The sequence below is a fragment of the Pleurodeles waltl genome, chromosome 9 (genome assembly GCF_031143425.1).
Source record: "Pleurodeles waltl isolate 20211129_DDA chromosome 9, aPleWal1.hap1.20221129, whole genome shotgun sequence".
Classification (NCBI taxonomy): domain Eukaryota; kingdom Metazoa; phylum Chordata; class Amphibia; order Caudata; family Salamandridae; genus Pleurodeles; species Pleurodeles waltl.
In genome coordinates this window covers 16,648,946-16,669,998 of record NC_090448.1, presented here as the reverse complement: position 1 = coordinate 16,669,998, position 21,053 = coordinate 16,648,946, and the positions used below count along the sequence as shown (strand labels likewise).

General features: G+C 44.3%; 1 protein-coding gene across 9 annotated transcripts in view; it reads right to left on the bottom strand.

The window, feature by feature from the left end:
* Positions 1–21,053, bottom strand: part of SETD5 (SET domain containing 5) — a 313,379-nt gene that overhangs the window by 222,861 nt on the left and 69,465 nt on the right. For all 9 annotated transcript variants that reach the window (XM_069206129.1, XM_069206133.1, XM_069206132.1 and 6 more), the window contains one exon: positions 5,000–5,077. Coding sequence is in view for 4 of the 9 variants with exons in the window: in XM_069206126.1 (XP_069062227.1) it covers positions 5,000–5,046 (47 nt within the window). In the remaining 5 variants the exon portion in view is untranslated. Of the gene's footprint in view, positions 1–4,999; positions 5,078–21,053 lie in introns of those variants that run through there.

The following is a 21,053-nucleotide window of genomic DNA, read 5'->3' as shown; positions in this document are numbered from 1 at the left end:
TGTTGTCGATGGTCGTTTTTCCGGCATGGTTTGTTCTTCCTCCTGCCTCTCAGTTTCTTTTGCGGTAAATGGTTTTGCCCGTTTTCTGCACCCGGCCTTCTTTGGCATCCATGGTCTGGGATCTGTGGGGCACTCATCATGGCTGGCCTTCGATCGTCATTTTCTTGGACGTCGAGACTGTCTTGTGGTACTTCTTCTCAGGGATTTTCCCCTCCGAGGATTTCGGGGGTCTCTACTGTTTCAGGCTTTCTTTCAACATCCTTTGTCGATTTCTTTGGCGTCTTTTTGTCTCTGGATAGGCCTAGTTTCCTTACCAACTCCTGATGTTTTTCGCTGCGTGGTGTTCCCTCTCTCTGCCTTCGACATGCCCTGAGAGCTTTGGGTACAAAAGTAGCACAGGCCTCGCAACCCTCGTCTCTGTGGTCTTTCGGCAGACAGAGTTGCAGATTTCAGGAGGGTCGCGCTGGGCAAATTTCTGGTGGCACAATTTAAGTGGGGTGTTTTCCATGACCACTACCTTGCTTCAGTCTCCTGCTTCTTTTGTTTTCTGTCGTCGTCCCCCGTTGGGGGACGCTCTCTCCTTATCCCAGTCGTTGTTCACTTCACTTGTTTGGTGATATCTTCTCGAAAATAAACCTTGATTATTCTTGATGTTTTCAACGTTGTCTCAAAACACTTTGGAGCTCTTCCTTTTACTTCCAGACCCAACGGCGGAAAAAAGAACCTGAAGATGGCCAACAGGAACTTCCCGGGAGCCATTGGATGTCATGCAGGGGGCGGCCCAAACAGCAAATGTTGGTGGACGCCGCCCAAAAGTAGGGAAAAAAAATAAAAAGAATGCCAGATCCAACCACTAGATGGCGGAATAATGCACAACATATGAATCCAGAAAAGGATTCATGATGCAAAACTTCAGCCACTCAAGCAGACCGGCCAATTCCTTCCCTTCATAGGAACAGTTTCAAGGAGACGCAACAAACTTCCAAAGCTAGGAGGATGACAGCCTAATAGCACTTCTACTCTTGGTTCTCACGTGGTTCTCTCCCATGCACAAGTCCTCCTTGGTCATTAGTTGAATCTGATAAATAAAGTCTGAGGAAGCCAGAAACTACCCTCCTCTGAAGGCCAAGCCAGACAACCAGGACATCTTCACTGTTTAGATTTATGGATGATCTTTTAATCCACAAGGTGCATCCTTGTGGCATGCAGCATGGCTGTCCCTTCTTAGACCATTTTAGTCTTGCCCAAATAGATGTGACATGGCTCAAGACTAAGAAATGAACCATCAGAAATCGGAAAAGAGGAGATGCAGGCTTTGCTCTGGTAAAGAAGCCAAGTCTTCATAAAAGGGATTTAGCTGGCTACCTACCATAAGAGCCACTTGAAACTGGCAAGCATGGCAGAAGAGGTGTACATGCAAGTTTCTATGTCCGACTACAAAGGAAAACAACATTTTGTGCTACACAGTTTTTTCAATGAATACCAGCACTTAGTTATTCAAGCATACCTAAAAACACAACACCCATGAGTAGAGGTCTTCCCCAAATACCCAAAGCATCATGACGGCAAAGGACAACAGTTAAAGGAGACCTGTATACCAGAGAGGGAAAAGTAAAAAGGCCAATGCCCTTAAGCAGACACTATGCTGACAATACTGCCCATCACCATAATCCAGCTAGAGGGCAGCAGCCACTACCACAAAGTTAGAGCAGGATGTCCCAAAATAATAATAAAAAAATCTGTCTTGCTTTGCCAATGGTAAGCAGGTGGAAAGATCAGCTTTGACAATATCAAACTGGCTATTTTAGGAGTACAGAATGTAATTTTATTAACTCCCATGCCAGCCAGTGTATTGCGCGGTGCAGCATGCATTGTAATTTTGAAATGAGAGAAAACAATGGTTTCTATACATTCTAGATTGATGCTCATTGCATCATGTGATGTAACGACGCAACAGGATGCGTAAACAACGCGGCAACCATCTTGCAAGTACAGAAAACAAGAATTGTATTGCAGTAGGTTTCGCATTTGAGTTAGAGCTATTGGCATTGTAAATTCATAACTGAACTTTTCTTGCCACATAAATTGGTCAACCCTGCCTCATAATTTCATCTTTTCCTGACATATAATTCCAATGGTCCTGCATATAACTAAAGCACTTTCACTTACCTTCTTCCTCTATCTACAGCAAAAAACGAAAATGTTGCCATTTAGCGTCCTAATTTAAATCTGCCGTGCTAATTCCACTAGAATACCACTTTCACCACCCCGCTATCAGAGTTGCTGGCTGGCTAACAATTCCCACCACCACACCCCTCCCCCCCTCAATAGTCAGTGTAATAAAGATGTTAAGTTGGTCTGAATTATGGTCCTAATTGTAATAAGGAGAGATTAAAACATACACAATTATCATATAAACCTTTATTGGGAATAACCTTTGGCAGACTGTAATGCTCAAAACAGCCCCTAGAGGGCACTATAACAAAAATATAATTTGTAAGAAACATGGTCCTGTAACCATATTGTTATCCCCCTAGAGGGGATAACTCTATGGGGAAAAAACAGGAGAAAGTAATGCGGTGTAACCATATACTTTAGGGCTAGCAGGGCTACTGCAATGATGCTACAAACAAGGCCTTTAAAAGAAAATTTCTCCCAGCTGTAAAGTTCAAGCCATAAGAAAGCTTAAAAGACACTGAATGATGGGAGGGGTTATTATTTTGGGGTACCCAGAGATGTAGACAGAAAGAGCATTTTGAAGGTGGTCCCATCATCCTGGGATCACCACAAGCTGTTAAGAGCAAACATGTTTGTAAAAGTAATGCCTTGCAAAGCACTATTAGGCGAGTTTACCTGCTGCGAATATTGTAGTATGTTGACTGCAATGCTCAGAACAGACCCTAGGACACCACACTAAAAATAGCATTTAGAAGAAACATGGTCTTGTACCCATAATCAGCCTTTAGAGCATAACCACATGAAAAACAGAATGAGAGAAAGTAAAGTAAACATATATATAGCCCCTAGAGGGCGCAGTGCATTACACATTTTCAAGGCTAGCAGGACTATTGCAATGATATTACAAACACAGCCCATAAAACATAACTTCTCCTGGCTGTAAAACAAACGTTCCAGCCATGAGAAAGCTTAAAAAGATAATGAATGTTGGTAAGGTTTTTCTTTTGGAGTCCCCACTAACATAGTGTGGGACCTAGATATGGTGTAGCCAAAAAGAGCACACTGTGGTCAATGTTTTGAAGGTGGTCCTATTGTCCTAGGACCACCACAGCCTGGGTAAAGAGCAACAATGTTTTGTAAAAGTAAGGCACTGGAAAACATTATGGGACAAGTTTCCGTGCCATAAATATTTTAAATGTTGAAATGACTAATGCTTAGAACATCCCCTAGAGAAACACAATGAAAATAGCATTTGTAAGAAACATGGTCATGTACCTCTTTAGTTAGCCCCTGGAGGACATAACAGCACAAAAAGAAAATGGCAATAAAGAATGCAGTGTAACCATATATTTAGCCCCTAGAGGGCATAGTGCATTACATATATTCAGGAATAGCAGGCCTATAACAATATTACAAACAAGGCCCTTAAAACCCAAGCTATTTCCAGCTGTAAAACAAATGTTCCAGCCATGAGAGAGCTTAAACACTGAATGTGGGAGGGATTATTTGCAGTCCCCACTAACAATGTGGGGACCCAAAGATAATGTAAACCGAAAGAGTATGCTGTTGTGAATGTTTTTGTGGTGGCCCCATTGTCCTAGGACCACCACAGGCTGCGTTATGAGCAAAAATGTTTTGCAAAAGTAATGCCCTGCAAAGCATTATGGGTTGAGTTTTCTCCGAATGCAGTGAATATTGTAGTGTTCACTCTCTCCGCTGTGCCGGGAGAGCCGTTTTAGCGATTCCTGTTTTACATAAAGCATTTACCAATTTTAAGGGAAGAGGCACAAGAAATGTGAACAATGTGACCAGTGCTCCAATACCGCCGATCAAGTTCACGCTGTTGTGGCTGTTCGTGCTGTGAGCACCATGGCCACGATGCAGCACAAAGGGAAGAGACAAAAAAAAAAAAAGTTTGTTCATGCTGAAGTATATCAGCAATCGTGGAATAATCGATGTAACAGGGGCAGTATGCAAGGTGTGATTAAAAATAGTCTCAAGGCTGGATAAACAAAGGATTTACCAATGACAGCAAGTGATTTTTGAAAGGCAAGCCTACAAACGAGTGAAAGTGATGGGCGTGACATGGGTGCGGTTGAAAGCCCACAATAATTACAACAGGTCAAAGCGCTTGCGCGCTCGACCTAAAAATGGTTGGTCACTGCTATTGGCTTACCCAATGCTCATGGATTTAAAAGCCTGCAGCAAAGGCAAAGCTAATAGTGGCTACCCAATCGCACAAGAGACAGACGATGAGGAAGTGGGAGAAAAAAACTAAGTTCAATGACATCAGCAGTAACATACATAAGGCAGCCAATCACAAAGCATGGTGGGCGAGCTATGGTCCAAGGATGGGACAAACAGTATTGAAGAAACAAGTCAATTTAAAATCAAAAATGTTAATTAGACACAAGGGCCAACCAATGAAAGAAAAAAGAATGGAACCCACTACTGGCTACAACAGACAGCAAAAGATGTCCATAGCAGGACTGTAAAAATTGGAAAACCTCGAGAGGGCCTGTGGCTTGGGTTATCTAATGGAAGAAAGAACAGAGGTGGCTGGCAGGAAAATAAACAGGGGAAGAGCCTTTCCAAGACATGCAGAAACACTTTCAACCCAACTCTCGAGTATAACGAAAGACAATGAAAAACTAATCTGAAGGCAGTAGATCTGTGCAGCTGCCCACAAACCAAATCTCAAAATGCATCCTTCACAGTTGGAAAAAAACGGTTGTCATTCAAATTTCAGGAGCTCATGGCAGCCTGCATGCGTAGATAAAATGTAACGAATTATGTGCTAAAAATAAAAAAAAACTCTTACCAGATCCAAGGCCTTGGACCCAGTACTGGGCACTTTGGTACCTGCATGGCCCAGCGTCGGGAACCCCTCTGCCATGCCCTAGGAAAAGAAATCCAAAAATCAATGAAGGAAAATTAAACTGAAGTATATGTCACCAAGTGGATGTTTTGGACACACACCCTCCCGAGACGCAGTTTTAGTCAAAAACAAATACTGAAGGCATATGGTGCAACAAAGCATTCATGCAGACAAAGAACAAAGTATTCTAACAATGAGAGAAATTCAGAACAAACTTTTTTTTAAAACCTCATTGTAAACACATTTTAAGCAGGATAACAAACTCAGCTATACTGTACATTCATAAACATGATCAGGAAGCATGGAGTATAATTTTGACCACAATTCTATCATGCCACTGCTCCAGATTGTGTATACTTTAAGAGGCCACATGGAACTCCAACCCAGGATGGAAAGAGTGGCAGACATTACCCAATAACCATTCAAGAAACTAGGTAAACAATTTATAATCTCTGTTCTACAATCCCACAAACAGCATGTAACACTATCCACATGGTAGCGACCCCACAAGTGTGGGCGATGGATGAGGTTTATTCAACTGTTTCAGATATGTACACTACGTCTAGGACAAACGGCAACAAAGCTGAAAGGTTTGGCAATGGCTATCAGACTTTTGGCTTTGTCAGTGCTTGTCTGTTTTGTCATGGTTTTTATAACATGTTTGTGGGAGGTTCCGGGGCCTCAACAATATTGGGAAAAAAAAAAAACAATATTTTTGAACTAAAAACAAACAAACAAACAAAAAAAGCTGCTTTAGTAGTTCACGACTGAAGGAAGTTAGTTAGCCAATTGTGAACTGGGCTGACCCAGAGCCGCATGCTGTATGTTGCAAAGGGGAGAAGAAATCGTAAGTGATAATAGACCAGTGAAGAGGGATTTTTGAAAGTCACTACAGCTATAATTATATCTATATATATGTATATACAAGAAAATAAATGATCACAAGAAAATTAACAGCCAGGGCAAAAAACGACACTCACCAAACAACAAAAATGTATTTCCACTACAACGTTTCGGCTTCCGCCTTCCTCGGGTGGTACAAGACGGCTTGCTCAGTGGCTGCACAGCCGACACTGCTGTATTTCAAAAAGCATCAGGAGTGAAGATTCCATTTGGAATGTGGAATCAATGCACTCCTAGGATATGCAATAATCAGGTGGTAATGTCAGTAATGTTCAGTCCACCTGGATACAATGATTTTAAACAGTTAATCCAAATGTTTTCACTGGAGTCCAGTAGTTCTTCCTTTATGACATGTTCTACCTGTGAAATCCTCAAATCAGATAGCACATGGATAGCAAGGTTAAAATGATTGGCTACAGGCTGGGCAAGTTTATTACATTTAAGGTCTAGTCTGCGTGGTCAACCCCACACCATCTGAGGGGATGGAGGGTGGTGGCCAATTGTGGAGAGTTGGGCACAAAGCCTGTCTGCCGGAGGAGGCCGAATTAAGTCTGGAGATGACATTGGTCAGCAATCGAGGGAACAGAAGCAGACGATCAAAAGCTGAAGTCAGACACCACACAGGTGAAGAGGTTTCAGGATCCTACTTTCACAATCTGTGAAGGCAGAAGACTTTTAGGACAAGTAGTAGCAGTACATTGCTGGCTCTATGTAGAGACTTCCCGGTCTCACCTGAAATTTTCAGCAAAAAGCTCCAGTCAAAATTATGCTCAATCCAAGGATTGCAGAGTCCATTTGCGACTCTCAATTCCGCTAGTCCTTAAAAACGCATTGTATGTGAAGAAACCATTGGTCGACTGATCTCACAACCACACAGTTTTGACAAAAGATGGACTCTATGCGAAGATTTGCTAGGTTACTCTGATCAATAACTGACCAGCAAAGAGGATGTCATGCCTTTTTCTTAATCTGTTTAAAGCAACTTGTAGAGTTTAGGGCTTGTACATTTAAAGAAAGCTAATGCCACTGGAAAGAAAATTTGAGTTCCGAGAAGGTAGTGTACCATTTCTTTTCTGTTCCCTCTACTGAACAACAGCTTTAAATGCTTTCAAAAAATCCACAGTGCTCCCACACAGAAGCAAGCATGACTAGCACTGCTGCAGTAACCTAGGCATGGTGAATTAGGATCAGATAGATAAGTTTATAAAAAGCAGCAAGCAAAAGAGGCAAACTGAGCAAAAAGATTACACTAGGGATACTGAAGGTATGACCCGGGGGCCACATGTGGCCCTTGGTGCATGGCAGCACTGGGCTGCTGTTTAATTGACTGAGCAGTAACATTCCGAAAAATGTTAAATAAATGTAAGCATCTACTAAGTGAATAACTGAATTAAGATTAAAAAAAGCAAAAAAGGTCTAAACCACAACTGCAGAAAGTGTTGTTTTTTTTTGTCATTGCTCTCAAATGGGAACTTAGGAACAGCCATGCCTCCATCCCAACGTGACGACAATGCCAGAGGTGAACCACGTCAGTTGTAATGTGCACCTTCTGAATGGCCAACACTGTTGTTTACTAAATCAAACACAATGAAAGGTTTTGTACCGCGCACCTCCTGAACGAATGTATTTCAAGGTGCTCTCATATGTTTATCAATACAGCAAGTGCTACAAGTTGTGTACAAAAAACCAGCCTGGAAACAAATCATCAAAAAATAGCAGAAACGAGTCTTCTGGGAAAGCAATGACAACCAAACACTATGCCCACCCACTTAGAAGATCTATGGTTCCCCCTTGTCCACCTCCAACAAATGATCAGAAAGCAGAGGACCTTTAATGTGTTACCTGTGGTTTAGCCAGAAGAAGAACCAAAGGGATTGATGAAAGAACAAAGTACAGTGTATGTGAGTCTCAAAGGGCAAACATGTTTTATCTGCTGCTAGTTTCTCCCAAGATTACGTTTTCAGCCAAGAAGTTGATCTAAACAACGAGGTGAATATATTTGCAGCGGATTTGTATGCCCACCGGATCTGCACGAGTGCAGACATTCTAATACATGAATGTACAAAGAGCTCCCAGCAGCAACATAACTGCCAGCATTTAGTAAAGTTTGCACTCTTTCCACTCCAGTGCTGGCTACGGGTTCACAGTCAGTGAGATCAGAGAAATAATGGTCAACATTGATGAATTTGAATTGATCCGTGTAAGGAAATGGCTCCCTGTTGCAGTTACCCCACACTTTTTGCCTGATACTGATGCTGACTTGACTGAGAAGTGTGCTGGGACCCCGCTAACCAGGCCCCAGCACCAGTGTTCTTTCACCTACAATGTACCATTGTTTCCACAATTGGCACACCCCTGGCACACAGATAAGTCCCACTGTAAAAGGTACCAGTGGTACCAAGGGCCCTGTGACCAGGTAAGGCCCCTAAGGGCTGCAGCATATGTTGTGCCACCCTAAGGGACCCCTCACCTAACATGCACACTGCCTTTTTCTCCCCACCAACACACACAATCTGCAATGGCAAAGTCTATATGGCATCCCCCTCAGGATGCCATGCACACAAAATACTGCCTGTGGCAGAGGTAAGTCACCAGTCTAGCAGGCCTTACAGCCCTAAGGCAGGGTGCACTATACCACTGCATGGTATAGTGGAATAGGGCATAGCTGCATGAGCAATATGCCCCTACAGTGTAAGTCTATTCTTAGACATTGTAAGTACAGTTGTGGCCATATTAAGTATATGGTCTGGGAGTTTGTCAAAAACGAACTCCATAGCTCCATAATGGCTACACTGAATACTGGGAAGTTTGGTGTCAAACTTCTCAGAATAATAAACCCACACTGATGCCAGTGTTGGATTTATTAAAAAATGCACACAAAGGCATCTTAGAGATGCCCCCTGTATCTTACCCGATTATTCAGTGCAGGACTGACTAGTCTGTGCCAGCCTGCTGCTGAGAGACGAGTTTCTGACCCCCTGGGGTGAGAGCTTTTGTGCTCTCTGAGGACAGAAACAAAGCCTGCACTGGGTGGAGGTGCTTAACACCTCCCCCCTGCAGGAACTGTAACACCTGGCGGTGAGCCTCAAAGGCTCAGGCTTCGTATTACAATGTCCCAGGGCACTCCTGCTAGTGGAGATGCCCGCCCCTTGGACACAGCCCCCACTTTTGGTGGCAAGTCCAGGGGAGATAATGAGAAAAACAAGGAGGAGTCACCTACCAGTCAGGACAGCCCCTAAGGTGTCCTGAGCTGAGGTGACCCCTGCCTTTATAAATCCTCCATCTTGGTTTTGGAGGATTCCCCCAATAGGATTAGGGTTGTGCCCCCCTCCCCACAGAGAGGAGGCACAAAGAGGGTTTAGCCACCCTCAAGGACAGTAACCATTGGCTACTGCCCTCCCAGACCTAAACACACCCCTAAATTCAGTATTTAGGGGCTCCCCAGAACCTATGAAACTAGATTCCTGCAACCTAAAGAAGAAGAAGGACTGCTGACCTGAAGCCCTGCAGTGAAGACGGAGAGGACAACTGATTTGACCCCAGCCCCACCAGCCTGTCTCCCTACTTCGAAGAAGCCTGCAACAGCAACGCATCCAACAGGGTCCAGCGACCTCTGAAGCCTCAGAGGACTACCCTGCATCTAAAGGACCAAGAAACTCCTGAGAACAGCGGCCCTGTTCAACAAACTGCAACTTTCTGCAACAAAGAAGCAACATTTAAAGACCACACGTTTCCCGCCGGAAGGGTGAGACTTTCCACTCTGCACCCGACACCCCTGGCTTGACCTGCGGAAAACCAACACTACAGGGAGGACTCCGGGGCGACTGCGAGCCCGTGAGTAGCCAGAGTTGACCCCCCTGAGTCCCCACAGCGACGCCTGCTGCACTTGATAATTTTGATTTTGAAGACAGCCTGTGTGTCTTGAACATCAGGCATACATGATACTGCCATGATGCTTTTTGAAGACTGTATCAATGAAGTAGCTGCTGGAAAACAAGCTGTGTGAGCTGTAGGCATAAACAAACGAAGCTGCAAACTTGCCAATGTGTGGAAAACCACTACAAGCCATCAACACAACCCAGTTTACCAGAAAGTTTCAAACCGGCTGAGGAGATGGATTTTCTTCTACCTGATGATACAGTACACAAAGCTGATTTAACTGAATTTATCTTATCGCTTATTCGGTGCAGACTGAAGGATGAAGAAAAGACAGTATACACAGATCTACAAAACCGCCCAAAATGTGTGTGCTCCGCTTGAAGACGAACCTATCCTGACAATTTTCTGCAATGAAAGTGTTATCTGTAATGTAGCTGACATTTGTATGAGCTATCCAGTAGAATTTGATGATTTTTATCCAATGAGGGACGTTTTCCACTAAACAAAAGTTGAGTTCCGGTGTGCAGGAAGTTGTTTCAGTAGATGTGGCATAGGCAATGCACTTATTGAGGCTGAAATCTTTGGAAGCAAAACTGTCCCATCAGTACTGAGCGGAACTCATGTTTGTTCATTACAAGGTATGCTCAGGCTATAGAAACATTATGCTGGAATGCTTTCTGGAACAAGAATGACAAATTAAGTTTTGTATTTCAGAAGTGGTGAACAAGGCACAGGGTGCACTTCATTCAAACCAATGAATTTTCAACACACTCAAGTGTAAAATCCAAAATCCAAGCTTATAGAGTTTGTCAAAGACTGTGAAGAAAAATCAGAACTTTGCAATTACTGCAGAAATATTTTACATGATAGCTCTAGTGAAAAACTTGGTACATGCTGATTGGGAAGGTGATTGGGAGCTGAACCTGAGGACTGTGGAGTCACTGATCACTGTGTATCACAAATTCGATCACAAACTATCTGAGATATGGGTCCTGGTATTTGGAGAGAATGAAGAAGCTAGAGGTGGAAAAAAACCATACCTATACAGAAAATTTATCCAAACACATTTTGTGGTGAAAGACAGAGAGGAAGGTTCAATGCTGTCACTAGAGATACGGAAACTGGAACAGACAATCCAGAGATCAGAGAAAAGCTTTAAATTGTTGGTTAGACACGTAAAAGTGAATGTGTTACCCAACGCCAGCTAGTTTACCATCAAAGTTCTTTCTCGTTGCAGCGTTTTCAGAGAGATGACAAATTCAAAATTATTGGACCACTGAGAAACTTCTCTTCCCCACAAACTTGTGAAAAGGAGAAGGTAACGTTTTAATAAACAGACAGCCTTCTTCATTTACTACAGCAGTAAGGAAACCACCTTGTGCGACTACACAACTTCATGACCAAACAATACGTGAATAACGATATAAAGACATCTACTAGATGTCCTGGAACATGGATCGAAATCGTATGCAGAAGTGGAGCAGGATTGATTTGTATTGAAAGAGAAAAGGCTGTTTGACAATCACAAAAGCTAGACTTCCACGCTTTAATTTCCATAGTAAGGGCTTCGTCCAACCAGCCACTACAAAACAGGTTACAAAAAACGTTCATAAGTATATAGAGAGATGGATGTAGCTAAAGAAATAATTTATCAAAGGCATTCTGTTGCATGATCTTACAACAAATGCATTATTTGATGGAGATTCTGCAACCAAACCAGTGAAGCATTAACTCGTACAAGAGCTCAGAAAAAAACAAAAAAACAACAACAAAAAGTTCACCGTATTAAATTTCAATTCGAAAAGGTGTCCTCATTGAAAACTTCTGTAGTTGTGGGCTATATGTCACAACTGCGAATGCTCAAGATTTCACCCATGAAAAACTCCAGAGTTGTTCAGACTGCTCTACAGATATCAAAGTCAGTGTGCACCTCTGAAGAACTGCACACTGTGACAGTTATTTTGAACTATCTATCAAAGAATGTGAGATAACCAATTGAATGTCTACTGTAGGAAGCTAGCCCGGTGTGTGGTGAGGACCTATGGTGTTATCCCCTTATACCAGATTCAAGTATCCCTTATTAGTGAAGTGTAGGCAGTGTCTAGGAAGCCAGGCTCTCTAGAGGCAGCTGTGGATGAGCAGCCAAGACTTATCTCGGAGACATGAAAAGCTTATGCAATACCACTATAGTTCTGCAGTACTATCACACATGAAAGAACCACACAGTGTTACAAAAATAAACGTACTTTATTAGGGTAACACAAATACTAGAATACTAATAGGCAGCCCCCCTCCCCAAACTGGAGTTAAGTAAACACACTAATTATATACACATTATAAATCAGTAAGGAGCGCAAAAAGCATTGGCAATACCTAGTGAAAATAGAAAGGGCCGTAGGGGAGGCCAAAACATATACTAAGAAAGTGGAATGTGAGATACATTCCCCCACCCAAGGATGTGGAGTTGAAGGAACTATGAACCCCAAGAGGTGAGTACCAGAGTGCCTTCCTCTGCCTCAGTTGGTCAAGCAGCATGGGGGGATGGTGTGGGGGGAGGGGGGCCTGTGAGCGGTGGCAGCAGCGCGGGCTGCCTCGAAAACCCTGGAAGACTGGTAGGAGCAATACTTGGGGGGGGTCCTCTATGAAGCCCCCAGGGTGCATGAAATCATACAACCAATACTGGCTATGATACCAGAATGTTTCCTACCAAACATACCAAGGTTCAGAGTTACCATTATGTAGCTGGATTTAGGTAGTGATGTGTCGAGTACACGGGTAAAATGGATTCCCCACACTCAAAGTCCAGTGTAATAGAATGAAAATGTCACTTACCCAGTGTACATCTGTTCGTGGCATCAGTCGCAGTAGATTCGCATGTTCTGCAATAGCTCGCCATCTGGTGTTGGGCCGGAGTGTTACAAGTTGTTTTTCTTCGAAGAAGTCTTTCGAGTCACGGGACCGAGTGACTCCTCCTTTTGTCTCCATTGCGCATGGGCGTCGACTCCATCCTCGATTGTTTTTCCCCGCAGAGGGTGAGGTAGGAGTTGAATTGTAGTAATAGTGCCCATGCAATGGAGTGACTAAGTATGCACTTATTTAAGGTTGAGATGATACATATATAAATAATTGAAGGTAACTTCCAAACTGCTACAGGCTCCCGGGGAGGCGGGTGGGCACATGCGAATCTACTGCGACTGATGCCACGAACAGATGTACACTGGGTAAGTGACATTTTCAGTTCGATGGCATCTGTCGCTGTAGATACGCATGTTCTGCAATAGACTAGTAAGCAGTTATTTCCCCAAAAGCGGTGGATCAGCCTGTAGGAGTGGAAGTAGTCTGAAACAATGTCCTTAATACAGCTTGACCTACTGTGGCTTGTTGTGCGGATAACACGTCTACACAGTAGTGCTTGGTGAATGTGTGAGGCGTAGACCATGTGGCTGCCTTACATATTTCTTGCATTGGGATGTTTCCTAGAAAGGCCATGGTAGCACCTTTCTTTCTGGTTGAGTGTGCCCTTGGTGTAATGGGCAGCTGTCGTTTAGCTTTAAGGTAGCAGATTTGGATGCATTTAACTATCCATCTGGCTATACCTTGTTTTGAAATTGGGTTTCCTGCATGAGGTTTTTGAAATGCAATAAAGAGTTGTTTAGTCTTTCTGATGTTCTTTGTTCTGTCAATGTAATACATTAATGCTCTTTTGACATCTAATGTATGTAGTGCCCTTTCAGCTACGGTATCTGGCTGTGGAAAGAACACCGGAAGTTCCACTGTTTGATTTAGATGGAACGGTGAAATAACCTTTGGCAAAAATTTAGGATTGGTCCTTAGGACGACTTTATTTTTGTGTAGTTGTATAAAAGGTTCCTGTATAGTAAACGCCTGAATCTCGCTTACTCTTCTCAGGGAAGTAATGGCGATGAGAAATGCTACCTTCCAGGTTAGGAACTGTATGTCGCAGGAGTGCATGGGTTCAAAAGGTGGACCCATAAGTCTAGTTAGGACAACATTTAGGTTCCATGAAGGAACAGGTAGTGTTCTTGGTGGTATAATTCTCCTAAGGCCCTCCATGAATGCTTTAATGACTGGTATTTTATATAGGGAAGTTGAATAGGTAGTCTGCAGGTATGCAGATATTGCTGCAAGGTGAATCTTAATGGAAGAGAAAGCTAGGTTAGATTTTTGTAAGTGAAGCAAGTAACCCACTACATGTTCTGGAGTTGTGTGTAATGGTTGTATTTGATTAATATGGCAGTAGCAAACAAACCTCTTCCATTTACTTGCATAGCAGTGCCTGGTGGATGGCCTTCTTGCTTGTTTTATGACTTCCATACATTCTTGGGTAAGTTGTAAGTGCCCGAATTCTAGGATTTCAGGAGCCAGATTGCTAGATTCAGCGATGCTGGATCTGGGTGTCTGATCTTTTGGTTGTGCTGTGTCAACAGATCTGGCCTGTTGGGCAATTTGATGCAGGGTACCACTGATAGGTCTAGCAGCGTTGTGTACCAGGGTTGCCTTGCCCAAGTTGGTGCTATCAATATGAGTTTGAGTTTGCTTTGACTGAGTTTGTTTACCAGGTAGGGAAGGAGAGGGAGAGGAGGAAAAGCGTAAGCAAATATCCCTGACCAGTTCATCCATAGGGCATTGCCTTGGGATTGTTTGTGTGGGTATCTGGATGCGAAGTTTTGGCATTTTGCGTTCTCCCTTGTCGCAAACAAGTCTATCTGAGGTGTTCCCCAGAGTTTGAAATAAGTGTTCAGTATTTGGGGGTGAATTTCCCATTCGTGGACCTGTTGGTGATCTCGAGAGAGATTGTCTGCGAGTTGATTTTGTATCCCTGGTATAAACTGTGCAATTAGGCGAATTTGGTTGTGAATTGCCCAATGCCAAATTTTTTGTGCTAACATGCTTAACTGCGTGGAGTGCGTCCCTCCCTGCTTGTTTAGATAATACATTGTTGTCATGTTGTCTGTTTTGACGAGAATGTATTTGTGAACTATTATTGGTTGGAAAGCTTTTAGTGCTTGAAAAACTGCAAGAAGTTCTAGGTGATTGATATGCAGTTTTGTTTGATGTACGTTCCATTGTCCTTGTATGCTGTGTTGATCGAGGTGTGCTCCCCACCCTGTCATGGAAGCATCTGTTGTTATTACGTATTGTGGCACTGGGTCTTGAAAAGGCCGCCCCTTGTTTAAATTTATGTTGTTCCACCACAGAAGCGAGAAGTAAGTTTGGCGGTCTATTAACACCAGATCTAGAAGGTGACCCTGTGCTTGAGACCACTGTGATGCTAGGCATTGTTGTAAGGGCCTCATGTGCAGTCTTGCGTTTGGGACAATGGCTATGCATGATGACATCATGCCTAGGAGTTGTAATACCATCTTTGCTTGTATCTTTTGTGTTGGATACATGCGTTGTATGATGGTGTTGAAATTTTGAATTCTTTGTGGACTTGGAGTGGCTACTCCTTTTGATGTGTCTATTATGGCTCCCAGGTATTGTTGTACCTTGCGTGGCCGAATCTTGGATTTTGTGAAATTGACGGTGAACCCTAGTTTGAAGAGGGTTTGTATGATATGATTTGTGTGATTTGAGCACTCTATTAACGAATGGGCCTTGATTAGCCAGTCGTCTAGATATGGGAACACATGTATTTGCTGCCTTCTGATGTGTGCAGCGACTACCGCTAGACATTTGGTAAAGACTCTTGGTGCGGTTGTTAATCCGAAAGGCAGTACCTTGAATTGGTAATGTATTCCTTTGAATACAAACCTTAGGTATTTCCTGTGCGATGGGTGAATTGGTATATGGAAATAAGCATCCTTGAGGTCTAAAGTTGCCATGTAGTCGTGCAGCTTTAGCAATGGCAATACTTCTTGTAGTGTGACCATGTGGAAGTGGTCTGATTTGATGAAAGTGTTGACTACTCTGAGGTCTAGGATTGGTCTCAGTGTTTTGTCCTTCTTTGGTATCAGAAAGTACAGTGAGTAAACTCCTGTGTTTATTTGTGTGTTTGGCACTAATTCGATTGCATTCTTTTGCAATAGTGCCTGCACTTCTATCTCTAGGAGATTGGAATGGTGTGTTGTTAAATTTTGTGCTTTTGGTGGTATGTTTGGAGGGAACTGTAGAAATTCTATGCAGTAACCATGTTGGATAATTGCTAGAACCCAAGTGTCTGTAGTGATTTTCTCCCATGCTCTGTAATAATGACCTATTCGTCCCCCCACTGGTGTTGTGTGGAGGGGGTGAGTGACATGTGAGTCACTGTTTAGTAGTAGGGGTTTTGGGGCTTTGAAATCTTCCTCTATTTCTAGGGAATTGCCCTCCTCTATATTGTCCCCGAAAACCTCCTCTATACTGTCCTTGGTAACTGGACGGTGTGGCTTGTGAGGTGCTGGCTTGTGTGCTTTGACCCCGAAACCCCCCTCGAAAGGGCGTTTTACGGAATGAGCTGTAATTCCCTCTGCTCTGCGGGGAGTAGAGTGCGCCCATGGCTTTGGCAGTGTCCGTATCTTTTTTGAGTTTCTCAATCGCTGTGTCCACTTCTGGACCGAACAGTTCTTTTTCATTAAAAGGCATATTGAGAACTGCTTGTTGAATCTCTGGTTTAAATCCAGACGTTCGGAGCCATGCATGCCTTCTGATAGTTACAGATGTATTAATTGTCCGTGCAGCTGTATCTGCAGCGTCCATGGAGGAGCGGATCTGGTTGTTGGAGATGGCCTGTCCCTCCTCAACCACTTGTTTTGCCCTATTTTGGAAGTCTTTGGGCAGATGTTCAATGAGATGTTGCATCTCGTCCCAGTGGGCTCTGTCATAGCGCGCAAGTAGTGCTTGGGAGTTCGCGATGCGCCACTGGTTTGCAGCTTGTGCTGCGACTCTTTTACCAGCTGCATCAAACTTGCGGCTTTCTTTATCTGGGGGTGGTGCATCTCCAGATGTGTGAGAGTTGGCCCTTTTCCTAGCTGCTCCTACAACAACAGAGTCTGGTGGCAGCTGTGTTGAGATGAAAGCCGGGTCTGTAGGAGGCGGCTTATACTTTTTTTCCACCCTTGGTGTGATTGCCCTACTTTTGACCGGGTCCTTAAATATGTCTTTTGCGTGCCGGAGCATACCAGGGAGCATAGGCAGGCTTTGGTAGGAGCTGTGGGTGGAGGAGAGTGTGTTGAACAGGAAATCATCCTCGACCTGTTCTGAGTGGAGGCTTACGTTGTGAAATTGTGCTGCTCTAGCCACCACCTGAGAGTACGCGGTGCTGTCTTCTGGTGGAGATGGTTTTGTAGGGTATGCCTCTGGGCTGTTATCTGACACTGGGGCGTCGTATAGGTCCCATGCGTCCTGGTCTTGGTCACCCTGGCTCATGGTGGTGTGAGCTGGGGAGTGTGATGGCGTTTGTGCTGGTGAAACGTTAATCACGGGCGGAGGAGAGGGTGGTGGTGTAACTCTTTTCACCACTTTTGGTTGTGGTGCTTGTTCCGTCTGGAACTCCAACCTTCTCTTTCTCCTAATGGGGGGAAGGGTGCTTATTTTTCCTGTCCCCTGCTGAATGAAGATACGCTTTTGCGTATGGTCCGCATCAGTTGCTTGTAGCTCTTCCTCAAACCTATGCTTCTGCATTTGGGAGGTTAGCGAGTGCTCTTCTGTATAAGAGCCTGAAGCTGGGTCGCTTGCAGTTTGTTTCGGCGTCGAAACTGTGTCTGCGTGTTTTTTCGGCTCCGAGGTGACTTTTTTCCTTTTCGGGGCCGAAACCTCTCGGCGTCGATCTGTTTCGGTGCCGCTGTCTCGGCGTCGAGCCGTGTCCACACCGGCATCTCGGTGTCGAGGCTTGTCTCCAGCACTTAATCGGTCCCGAGAAGGCTGCGTGCCGGTGTCTCGACCGGAGTCGGACGATCTCGGCACTGTTTGGGCCTTTTTCGGTGCCGACGGTCGGTCACCGATTTTATGGGTTGAGCCATGGCCTGGTGGCAGTGGCGTCCCCTGGGCCTTGTAAATGTTTCTTTGTGTGGTTTTCGACGTCTTACTCACGGTTTGTGTATCGTCGAATCCTTCGGAGTCTGAGTCTTGGATCGAGAAGGTACCTTCCTCTTCCTGTTCCTCGAACTCCCGTCGGGCTGTCGGTGCGGACGCCATTTGAAGTCTTCTGGCTCGACGGTCTCGGAGTGTTTTTCGTGACCGGAACGCACGACAGGCCTCGCAGGTGTCTTCGCTGTGCTCAGGTGACAGGCACAGGTTGCAGACCAAGTGTTGGTCTGTGTAGGGGTATTTATTGTGGCATTTGGGGCAGAAACGGAACGGGGTCCGTTCCATCGGCGTTCTTCAGCACGCGGTCGGGCCGACCAGGCCCCGACGGAGGATCGAAAAATTACCCCGAAGGGCACCGGAGCTCTTCGATCTTCGATGCGGTGTTGAATGTAAGTATGCCGATCCCGAACGCAACAATACCGACGAAAATCTTCCGAAATTAACTATTTTTTCTGTTCCGAAACTCGGAGCGACAGGAACACGTCCGAACCCGATGGCGGAAAAAAAACAATCGAGGATGGAGTCGACGCCCATGCGCAATGGAGACAAAAGGAGGAGTCACTCGGTCCCGTGACTCGAAAGACTTCTTCGAAGAAAAACAACTTGTAACACTCCGGCCCAACACCAGATGGCGAGCTATTGCAGAACATGCGTATCTACAGCGACAGATGCCATCGAACCTATAGTTCGTAGGGGCACCTCTGCTCATACAGGGGTGCCCTCACACATAGAGACCTGCACCGTGCCCTGAGGGCAAGGAGAGCCTACCATAGGGGTGACTTACAGTGACCTGGGTGCATACACATTCACGCAGGTTGCAATGGCAGGCCTGCAGATACATTTTGCATAGGCTCTTATGGGTGGCACAATACATGCTGCAGCCCATGGGGAATCCCTGGTGCCCCAATGCCCTGGGTACCTAAGTATACCATATATTAGGGACTTATATGGGTGCATCAGTATGCCAATTGTGGGGTTTGCAAAGTCCTAGGCAACCAAATGTAGAGGGAGAGCGCACAATCACTAGGGTCCTGGTTAGAAGGATCCAAGTGAAAACAGTCTAAGCATACTGACAACAGGCAAGAAGTGGGCGTAACCATGCTATAAAGAGGGTACTTTCCTACACCTGACAACAACTGCCTGTAAAAACTCACCTTGCCTGCATCAAAAATTCTACATCTATAGCTGTGCAATTTGATAATCTACAGCACTACATGCCACCAACAGATGTCTACTGGCAAGTAAAAAATTTCAGTTCAATAGCATGTGTGGCTGTAGATACACATGCTCTGCATAGACTGTAAAGCAGCCCCCTCCAAGTAAATCGTGGCTAGCCTGTAGGAGTTGCTTGAAAAATTCTTCTGAGCACTGCCGGGCCAACAGTGGCTTGCTGGCCTGCTAAAACATCTAAAACATCTACACAATAGTGTTTAGTAAATGTATGTGGTGTAGACCAAGTAGCAGCTTTACATATGTCTGCTACTGGAATGTTACCTAGAAAAGCCACAGAAGCACATTTTTTCCTAGTGGAGTGTGCTCTAGGGCCAGCAGGTAACTGCTGTTTAGCTTTAGCATAGCAAGTTTGAATACATTTGAATATTCATCTGGCTATGCCATTTTTTGATATTGGATTGCCTTTTTCTGAGGCACTGAAAATGCTACAAAAAGTTGTTTAGATTTCCTAAACTGTTTGGTTCTGTCAAAATACATGAGAGCTCTTTTAACATCTAGTGTGTGAAGAGCTCTCTGCAAAAGAGTCTGGTTGTGGGAAAAAGACTGGTAATTCAATTGATTGGTTGCTATGGAATTATGAAACTACTTTTGGAAGGAATTTAGGTTTGTTTGAAGTACTTCTCTATTTCTGTATTTGTAAGCATGGTTCTTCTAAGGTTAGAGCCTGGAGTTCACGTCTTAGGGAAGTGATAGCTACTAAGAAAGCAACTTTCCATGAAAGGAACTCTAAAGGGCATGCATGCATTGGCTCAAAAGGTGAACCCATGAGCCTAGTAAGGACAACATTAAGGTTCCAGGAGGTACCCTGGGTGGAATGACTCGAGACTTTCCATGAAGGTTTTGATAACTGGAATTCTGAATAAAGAGATGTGTTGTCTGTTTTGGAGGTAAGCAGCTATAGCCGCTAAATGAAGACAAATAGATGAGTATGCTAAGTTTGCATTCTGTAAATGTAGCAGATAAACAATGTCTTGGACTGAAGCCTAGAATGGGTCAATGTGTTTAGGTTGACAGAAGAATACAAAATGTTTCCATTTTGCAGCATAACACTGTCTGGTTGTAGGTTTACGTGCCTCTTTTGGAATGTCCATGCTTCTGGCAGTAGATTTAAGTAAACAAACTCTTTGACCTCTGGAGCCATATCACAAGGTTGAGGATTTTGAGGTCTGGATGCCTTATTTGTGCTTGATTTTGAGTAAGAAGGTCGGCCTGTTGGTGAGCTTCTCGTGTGGAACTACCGATAGATCCAGAAGTGTTGTGAACCACACTTCACTTGCCCATGTGGGAGCTACAAGGATCATGGGGAGTGAGGTTTGCCTCAATTTGCAAACTAGAAACAGAATGAGTGGGAGAGGCGGAAAAGTGTAAGCAAATAGCCCTGACCAATTCATCCACAGGGCACTGCTCTTGGACTAAGGAGATGTGGGTATCTGGACGCAAAGTTTTGGCATTTTGCATTTTCTGTTGTGGCGAATGAGTCTATTTGGGGTGTTCCTCACTTTTGAAAGTAGTGCTGAAGGACTTGTGGGTGGAGTTCTCATTCATGGACTTGTTGCTGCATCCTGCTGAGGAGGTCTGGAAACTGGTTGCCCATGCCTGGGAGCTACTCTGCTACTAACTGTATGTTGTGGTCATTTGCCAGATTCCATATTGCCTGAGCAAGATGGGACAAGTCAGAAAAATGTGTCTCCACCCCCCCCCCCCATTTCTGCAGATAATACATGGCTGTCATATTGTCTGTACAGACTTGAATCACTTTGTGGGAGGGATGTGGAAGAAAAGCCTTCATTACTAGGATAACTGCTTGCAGCTCCAAGTAATTGATATGTGATGCTTGTTAAATGGGATCCCATAAACCATGTATAGTGAGGTTGCGGAGGTGAGCACCCCAACCTGTCTGTGCTGCATCTATAGTCAAAGTGATCTGAGGCACAGGGTCCTGAAAGACCTGAGA